At 46.4% G+C, this 9,851-nt stretch overlaps 1 protein-coding gene across 1 annotated transcript in view; it reads right to left on the bottom strand.

The window, feature by feature from the left end:
- asic1b (acid sensing ion channel subunit 1b) overlaps window positions 1-9,324 on the bottom strand; it is a 177,179-nt gene extending 167,855 nt beyond the window's left edge. The window contains exon 1 of the mRNA XM_088922377.1: window positions 8,957-9,324. Within this exon, the coding sequence (XP_088778503.1) occupies window positions 8,957-9,318 (362 nt within the window). The 5' untranslated portion in view covers window positions 9,319-9,324. The remainder of the gene's footprint in view (window positions 1-8,956) is intronic.
- Window positions 9,325-9,851: the final 527 nt, after the last annotated feature.

Genomic DNA, 9,851 nt, shown 5'->3' on the forward strand with positions numbered 1-9,851 from the left:
CAGACAGGTTTGCGAATTGACGGAGGGTTTGACAATTAATTAAAATCAAAATAACAGTGATTGCTTCCTTTTCCTTTTTGAGCAAAAAAAAAAAGATCTCCTATTTTTTTTCCCCTAGGAGCTTTTCAAACTCTGCAGTTTGCTAGTGTCAGCTAGGGTTTGCAGACTTGCAGGACTATCATTGAAAAGATCAACAGAGGGAGGGAGGGACAGGGAGACCATGGTTAGGAGCTCTGAGCACGTCAGGACAGGGAGTGCAATCGGTGCTACCAGGTACCAGATTATTACAGGACCACGGTGTCTTCTACTCACTCTTTTCCATTAAATAATTGTGTAAGGAGCAGGGTGGTGATGCGTTGGGAAGCAGATTGGTTTGAATGCTCTCTATAAAAACAGAACCAGGAAGAGTCCAGACAGGCAGTACTTTCTGTAAGCTTGGTTGTTGACATGTTGTCTAATACGTCTCATAAAACATCTTCCTTCTTCCTTTGTCTGTCACAGTTTTCTCTCTGTATGTGTTTTGATCTGCTTGGGAGCACAGGGATATCACTGGGGCTTGAGAAGACTTTACAGCTGCAAAGAGGGATACACCACTTTATGAGTAACGTATATATGATATATATATTTACTTAAAATAATACTAATTTATTCAATCATTCATTATGTGTTATGATTTATTTTATGAGTAGCCTGGAGAAACGCTAAGTTTTTAAAATAGAAAATTTTAACAGAACTACAGCATTATGGTAACAGTAATCACAATATTATAGCCAGACTGCTTTTCTAAATCTGAAAAATAAGTTGGACAAAATATTAATAAAAAGCCCTTATGATTATTTCATAACATCTAAGGTGTATTCTAGCTATTAATGTTCCTTTAGCTTGTATTTGACAAAGCATATTCACTTTACTCACATTTACACAAGTTCAGTTTTGCTAATGTATGCCCTTCTTGTTGCATGCCCTCTTGATGTTTGCTCTGCACGTTTGCCTTATTAAGGAACTATTTATAACAGAGAGGAAGCATTCAGGGGGAAGCTCATCGCTGTTGCACCAAACACAAGCAATCAAAGCATAACATTTCAAATTGAGCCCCCCCCCCTGCCTTGCACACTTCTAATCCTGCACTCTTCCACTATGAGAATGGTAACAGTCTAAAACGACTCATACCGTATGATCCCGTCAACCTCCTTTCCCAGAATTTCAGTTCGGATCAGCTGGAGCTAGAACTCCAACCAAGGTCGGAAACAGGCTCATAATTTTCAGTCTGCGCTGGCTGCTGTTATTTGCATTTGTCTTTACTGCACAGGATGAACCCACTCTTTGCACTAAGAGCTCACTGATTCAGAGCGAACTACATTATACGATGGGTGCACAGGATGCTAAAAGCAGGTGTAGTTTCACGGGCTCAGGAGTCCGATCTGGGGCAGTGCTAAGTTGTTAAGGGACCTGGGACCTCCACCGCCAATACAGTCAACCATGTGTTTGACAACATTGAGCACCAACAGGTAATGGCTGTCTGGGAAACTTGCTCCTGCTGTCCCTCTCGTTCTTGCTCTCTTCCAGGGAGAGAAAAAAAAACGGTATCTCGTTCAATGATTTTGTCAGCAGGAAGAGTTTCTTCCATGTGCCAATGACACGGATAAAGGCTTTTTTTCCTCTCTTTTTATAGCGGCACTCAATGTGACCAAAAGCAGCCCCAAGCACCAACACCTGCTCTCCAACTGCTTCAATTAAGGGACCAAATTAATCCAATTACCTCCAATTATCCTCCGGTGCAGTGAACTTTGCACCAGGCTCTAAGCTGCTCCGATTTCCAAAATTATTAAAGCAGTCCTCACTGCTCTTGACAACAGATAATGAGGCTGCATTAGTAGGGATCTGTACTAATCTGGACTTTAAGCAGTATTGGAATAAACGTCACAAACAATGTGCTGTAAAGGCAGCAGACTGGAGTAGGCAGGTCAGGGCCTTGGCCTCCAGTCTCAGGTGGGATTCTGCTGTTACTCTACAGCAAGGTGCTTTGCTCAGATTGGTCCAGCAAAGGTCCTGCTGTAGAGACAGGTCTCCTGGCGATCACTGTAAAGGACATGCATGATTAAAAAACGACTTTTCCTGATTATTTTTTCAACTTATGTTTTTGAATAACTTCGACATCCTCCAGATTTGATTGTCCTTCCCCACTCCAGGGAATGACACGATCTGGGATGAGTACAGGTCCCCAGTTCTCAGATTCTCAGGGCCCTCCCCTGAGGCTCACGGAGCAAAGAAAAGTTCAACTTGGGCAGGGAGAGCAGGGAACATAAGTAAAACATGACCGAGGTATGCTCAAATTGGATTCGTAATACAGTACTGTATATACACAGTAGTGCTATTCAGAAAGTAGTACATAGGATTTCCATAATTCAAAAAAAATCTCTGCAGTTTTAATTACATGGTTGTGGGAGGTGTGATTTTTCTAATTTCATAAACTGTGAAACACAATCTACGCCGAGATGCTAATTCAATGCCAGAATATCACGATCATCCAATTTCATTCCAGTGCCCCCAAGCCCTTTGAAGACACAGATGCACTGAATCTATTTGCAATCTGTTGAATCTATGTGGAGGGGATGCCTTCTGGGGTCCACCTCCATCTCCTCCCCACCTGATCCCAAGTTAATTGACTTGGGTCCTCAGCTCTGAATTCGCTGTATGAAACACAAGACTCTCAGAAGAGCACTTACAAGCTCGCAGATCCCAGGGGCATGGGGCTTTTAGGAGCCACATATCACAGTAACAATATGTGGATTCTTAATATTACCCCACTGTGCTTTTCCAAAGCAATCATTGCCAAGCACATAGAGAGATTCAATTGGATTATACGCCACAAGCACTTTAATTTCAGATGAATGTTTAATAAATAGAAGCAGCATGTCCTCCACCCTAGTCAGGCTCAGTAATAAATACTGCCTCCCTGCTCTCCATTCTAAGCCTTTAACTCTACAGCTGCTGGAATTTCTCCCATTTACCCTTCTCATAAACAATAATAATGCTCCCAACCCATCTCTTCCAATACTTTAAATGCTCTAGTGCTCAAACGTACTGTAGCAACAAGACACAAGAGCTTGACAATTACTGGTTTTGGTCTTTTGCTAAAATTTCACTCATTAACTGTAACCTAGGACAAGTACTGTAGGGCTGTAACGCTCTAACGACAACCTCTCAGAACTGTGCCAGAGGTCTGAGAGGGCTGGAGACAGGGGTGGTCTTTCTTCTATAAGATGATGATAGCAAAAGGGCTTTAGGAAAGATTGCCAACAGTCTGCACCAGCTTTTCTGAACTGTACTTTGAGAGCAAGATTAAAGAACTCTAAGGATGCCAGTTCCTACCATATTAAATGGCAAAGCTAATGAAATTTCCCTCCTCTGAGTAAAAGCAGTTTAGATCTCAAGTATCCATTGCCTGGAACACATGAAGAGCCCTGTGGACAAGGAGGCCTATACTGTGTCACTAGGTGAATGTGCCCAAAATTCCCAAAGTGGCAGCACGCAACTCGCAGTTGGAGATAACTCTCCTGCCAGGCACTGTGTCAAATAGCAGATGGCCCAGCAGGTAGTGGGGGTGGGGGTAGGGGTGTTGGTGATGTCAGCATCTACGGAATATGAGCCAAGAGGCATTAAACCATCTACTGTCCAAGTTTGGGGGGGGGGGGGGGGGGGTAGATAAAAGACAAATTCTGGCGATTCCGAAAGTTTTTAAAAACGTGCTCCGGCGCTCAGCATGCTTTACTGCTGCAGAGTCTCCTGCTCAGTTTCAATGCAATCTGTGAGTCCACGCCGCCAGACAGAGAGCCCTCTGCACCTCTGTCTCCTCCGCCCAGCACACAGCCCCACGGCTTGGGTTTAAAGCCACTGGCCAGGCATTGTCAGGGAAAGTTTCATTCAAGAAACAAACTCATTAGGAGTAGGATACTCTTTCCTTTTTATTCTGCTATTTTATGTCAAAGGCCTGAAGTCCGCCATTGAGACATATCGATTTTTTGGGAAAAGGTCAGAAACAAACTAGAAAGATGCAAGAGCTCAGTAAATCTACTCCCATCGACCAAAAGCTGAAAAATAGAATAATACAAATCACACCTACAGATATGTACAAACTGCTGTATAATTCTCTCTGAATTAACCCCCCCCCCCACCCCATAAAATCAATACAGATTTCTGCAGCTGCTGAATATCAGGTCAGGTTCTGGAAAGGAAAGGGCCGACAATCAAAGGATTTTGATTTGTAAAACAAAAATGATAGAAAGTGGCCAGGGACCAACAGCCTCAGTCACTGAGCACTATCCACCCACCCATCCTCTAACTGAGTCATTCAGTTCAGGGTCTCAGGGGGAGCCCAGCAAGCATCGAGCACAAAGGCAGGGTACACTCTGGACAGGACGCCAGTCCATCACAGGGAACACACACAGACACAGACACGCACACACTCACAGCAGGGCCGGTTTTCCCAGAAGCCAATTAACCCACAGTATGTCTTCTGCACTGTGGGAGGAAACCAGAGCACCTGGAGGAAACGCACACAAACCTGGAGAGAGCATGCAAACTCCACGCAGACAGCACCCCAGGTCCAGAGTTGAACCCAGGGCCCCAGCGCTGTGAGGCAGCAATGTTAAAGCCTGAGCCGCCATGCCGCCCTTCACTGATGGCTAAATCAGGCAAGATCAAAGTCAATATGCTGTTGCCCAGCCAGGGGGAAGAGGAATCTACTGAAGGCTCAGGCGTTGTTCAAAAAGCGCAAAGGGAACGTGGGCCCACCATCTGTTTAAACACACAGAAATGAATAACCAACTGGATGACAGGAACAGCCCAAATTCCTGCAGGGAATCAGACAGCCATCCTTTGCCCCAAGGAACAGTGCCATTGTTTAAGCTGGCACACTTCTTTTGTTATTGTGTTTTGACTTATTAAACCAATAGCTGGTGAAAACAACTCATGCCTGAGTAGTAGGGTACGAGCACAGAGATGCTTTTTATCATCACAGGAACACAAAGGCTGGAGACAAGTCCTAATTATAGGGGGATAAAAGTCCATTTTCTTTACAGGGCTTAAAAAGCAGCAGTGTCCTCCACTTGTGATCCCATTCTCTCAGAAGTGCAGGTTTAAGCTGTAGAACTCATTCAGCTACCAATTATTTTGTTGGTTTGCTTTCTGAATTTTTACACAGTTTTTTTTTTTTTGTTATGACAAACAGTGCAAACTATATTTTTAAAACATTCCAATTACTAGAGCCACTAACCACCCATTAATCTCCCAGCCTCTCGGGTTGTCGAAGTGAAGCTGTTGTGGGTAAATGAGAGAAGCTTGTGGACGGCAGGTCTCCACGCCATGCAGCTCGCAGACTGACTGGCTGATCCGAGTCACTCATCAATGCGAACTCTCGGGATGGCCCCCCCTGCAGAATTATTTCAGAGACTGCTTGCCAACAAGGGCCAGGCATGAAAAACCGTACTGCTGCCCTAAATCCGTTTGCTCTCAATAAGCAAGGAATTCCGTCGATCCTGTTCACTGAAATAGTCTAAAGCTGCGACATTGCTGCGATTCTTTCCAGGCCTGATCCTCCTCAAAAAGGTCTGTCCTGTGTATGTGCTCCTGACAACAGGCCCCTCTTCACATTTAATATGAATGAAGGTTAATCGTTTTGTGCCCAGTGGGCCTGTTAGATTACTCCTTATTGTCAAGGTTCAGGTCAGTTCTGCAGAGAGTTAGACACACCGACATCCAGCAATTGTAGTCACAAGAAGCACACTGACATTTAATGCTGCACTCGAGTTAACATTCAGTTTCTATCCCCCTGAAAGCCGGCTGTGCTTTCAAAAGAACGACACCTGCTTGCTATTTCTGTATTCTGAGAAAGGTTGGGTCCTTTTCAGCATTTTTCGGATATGAAAGTATCAGATTAAGCACTGCATTTACCTAGCTCTCCAAATCAACTATGTAAACACAAATGGATTGTGACAAGAGTAAACATAAGTTTATTTTCTTATTTTCTTATCTCATAAGTCTAACACCTGAGAAAGATCAAGCTCACCTCTTCACTTCTCTGTCGTAAGGATATGTGTGTACAGATAGCTGATAAAGAGGTTCAGGGAGTCCGAAGAACACAGCTGATAAATGCTTTAAGATGAGACTGAGCTATACTGTACAATGGAAAAATCTGAAGATTATAAGGTTTGCATGATTACGAAATCACTTGTTTCAGTGCACGCTAAAGTACTGCAGTCTGGTTACTTCTCTTTCCAAACAGCCTTTTGTCTAAAATGTCCAGAAACCAGTGGATTCTTAGAAAAGGTGAATTCCACTTTAATTTCATCCACTCTAGACTCAGGACTGAAGGCAAAATGCTACATCATAGCTTACAATAGGCGAAGGAAAATTATTTCTTAGCCACACTATAAATGATGATTCAGTGGGATCTTTCCAGAAATGGCTCTTCGGATCAATGAGCTAAAAATAGCCAGAGGACCATGGCGGGCTAACAGACCTCCTACCCCCAGTGACAGGGGACAGGGCTGTTCTCAGCCACTGTGCATGTGTGTTTGCTATAGTGTGTGTACGTTTCCTCAAGGGCAAAGCCAATGTCAGAACGATCAGCGAAACACAAACCCGAGGACAAAAGTAGAAATTATGCCGAAGTGCATTTAAAACTGAGCACAGGAGGCACTTCTTTACCCAAAGGGTGGCGGGAGGTTGGAACAAGCTGCACGTACGTGCTGTTAAAGACGACACCCTGGCTTTGTTCGGGAAACAGCAGGATAAGACCCTTGGATCAGTCAACTGCTAACTCCAAAATGGGCTTGACGAGCCCAAACGGCTTCCTCTGTTTGTAACTGTGCTTATGTGATTTCACGCACCCGAAAGGTGACAAAATGAATGTAGTCACCAGCATATTTCAAGTGAATTTTGTATTAGAGCCCAACAGATCGGCGGTGATCTATGTATTCTAGACGGATAATCAGTGCACTAGTCAGGCCCTGTGTTGTAGGTCAAGCCAACACAGAGAGCAGACCAAGCCGAGTGCCGCACAATTTTATTTTTGGCGGCAAACATTACCAGTCCAAGAGGAATTTCGCCGGCTTTCACTTCAGGGCCTCAAGCGCAGTGGTTACAACCCGGAAGGCGATGTGTCAAAGCCGCCTCTCGACAAAGCCACGGCTGCTTGCTGGAGCCTCTAGATGGTCTGACCAGCAGTTCTCAGCCCTGGTTCCAGAGAACCCCTGTTGAGCTGCTTTCCTTCCAAATGGGCTTCTTCATCACTAGTGCTAATTTATTCCAACGTTTCCTATCTGAGCCACGCTTTTACATACGCCCTTAGCTCTTAGAAAGCTGGAAGAAACTGGTAATGGAGACGATCACTGTTCTAATTAGTGCATTTCTGGACTGCCCTCACTCAGGTGTGCCAGCTGACATAGAATTAATTGGACCAAAGCAGGAGGACACACACTAATTAACCGTGGGAGGTGTCTGATACCTCCTCAGCCGTTGTGATTTTTATCTCATCTGGCAGCCTTTCCTCTTAAAAAATGTGAAAAAAAAAAGCAAAGGCCAATCTACTTCATAATCACTCAGTGATCGCCCTTGGGAGACGTCTGATTATGCTTATTGATGTTGGTTGATGTCGGTTTTTGTTTTTACTCGTTCATTGTTATCGTCAACATTATGTTTTGCAGATTTAGTTGGGGTTTTTTTTTTTTGGGGGGGGGTGTCGGCTTAAACCAGAAAAAGAAAAGCTCTTTCCGGGAGCTGTAACACTGAGAGAGTAAATGATCCTCACGCTGAAGGACTGAGCCGCTCAGATAAATCCAACAGCCCCCTCCTCATTCTTTCGGCCCCGGGCCTCCTCGCGTCGAGAGCGGCCCATTTGTCCGTCACCATGACTCCCAGCTGTTCCGACCAACACCTGTCTCCGTGCCTGCCTCTGAGCGCCCAGGAACGACCCGCGACTCGAGCGCTGCTCGTCATGAAGGGAACGGGAGCCTTACTTAAAAGTGAAATTAATTTCGCGAACTGAGCAGAGCGGAAGCGCTCCATCCTTCACGTCTGCTCTCTCCCCGGCACACCGCAGAAGCAGAGCGGCAGCGGTGACTCCGAGAAACGCAAGCTACAAGTACATGCTGGTACAGTATGTGTGTGTGAAGAGACAAAAATACGACGGTATTTTTTCAGAGGGGTAAAAACCAGTCGTTTTGCTGCATTTGTCCTATTTCATTTGCGACCATAATACTAAAGCTACGATTATTTCATTATCTCGCCTGAACAACTCCCTTTAAAGAAGAAATCGCGTTTCGAGCCCCCACTGAGTACGACAAGCGTGTTGCTGGAATTCAGCGAGCTTGCTAGAGATCCCTTGAACTGCCGTGTTTCCCCAACTTTTGAGTAGAAGGATAAACTATTTCAATGGAGCAATCGGCGAGGTCAAGGAGCGACGGACGGTCAGGTGAGGGAACCCCCTGGACAAGGGCTAGATTTCTGCCCGTTTAACCCCGGAAACCCCTCCCCCGCGGCCACAAAGACCCCGGGCTCCACACGCCGCGTGTCGGCTGGGGGAGCCTCACCGGAGCCGGGGGAAGACTGGTCGCAAATTTACGCTCGGAGGAGAAAAAACAACAACAACAACAACATCTTGCCAATGTGAACGAGGAAGCGTCTGGAAACCTTTGAAAATAAAATTGAGTCGGACCAAGTATGTTCATCATAAGTCAGGTTGTGCAAACCAAGAGCTCAGCAAATTTGCTCTTAAGAGCCTCGAGTTTCTTTGAGTGCCCCCAAGTTTCAACAACATGCAACCACAGCCCTTCCCAACGTCCCACTGTTACACCGCCAGTGTCAGCACCGCTGGGCACGGCTCGGCACGGCTCGGCCCCACAGCGGCCCCGGGTGACCCGAGCGCTTACGCGATCAAGGCACGCCTATTACCCACCCGCGGTTGAAGAGCGCCAGCAACTCCCCGGCGTGGTAGAGGTCGTTGCGCGTCACCCGGCCGAAGCGGAACGCGTTCAGGTTGCAGAAGGTGACGGCGGGAAACACCATGAGCTGCGCCGTCACCTCGTCCAGCTTCGTGACGTGCGGGTACGCGAAGTAGTACTGGACGCGGTCCACGCACACGCAGATCAGAAAGGCGAGCGAGCCCAGGAAGAAGACCACCCACAGGCAGCGCTTGACGCAGATCCTCTCGTAGGTGAAGATGTGAGCGACGCCGTGCAGCGTGGAGGTGCTGGCGAAAACTTCGACAGGAACGGGGCGGCTGGTATCCTCTTCCTCGGGCTCGACCTTGATATCCATGGTCAACACACACGGCGGCGGCGGCGGCGGTGACCCCCCCCCCCCCCTCGCTCGACTGATAACCCCGGGAAAACGCAGCGAGGCGCCCCTATTTTTTTTTTTGGACAGCTCACACCCTCGGACGCAGCGCACGGAGTTGTCCCGTCTTTCACCCAGCGCTTTGCCTCAAATAACGAATGATAATTAAGGGGACTTGGAAGTCCAAGAAAATGGTTTACGTTGGTCAATGTTACACACTGTTATTCATGCAGACGCAACTGGTGCCATTCGCACCCCGCTCTACAGAACTGCCATTGTGTAGTACGGAGCTCCGCGCCTCCTCCCTCTCTCGGTGCCGCCTCCCCCTCTGATGGAGCGCAGTGGGCGGTACGCTATTTTCAGAGCCTCTGATTAAGGCAAAAAGACCTGCTGATCTGTCCTACATTACAGGAAAAGAATAGAATGTGATTTTTTTTCTATATGAAACGCGTGTTGTGTTTAGGAAATTCAAGTATTTTAAACGTTTTATTAGGAAGTAAAAAAAACTCACAGCG

The sequence above is a fragment of the Atractosteus spatula genome, chromosome 1 (genome assembly GCF_055471065.1).
Source record: "Atractosteus spatula isolate fAtrSpa1 chromosome 1, fAtrSpa1.hap1, whole genome shotgun sequence".
Classification (NCBI taxonomy): Eukaryota; Metazoa; Chordata; class Actinopteri; order Semionotiformes; family Lepisosteidae; genus Atractosteus; species Atractosteus spatula.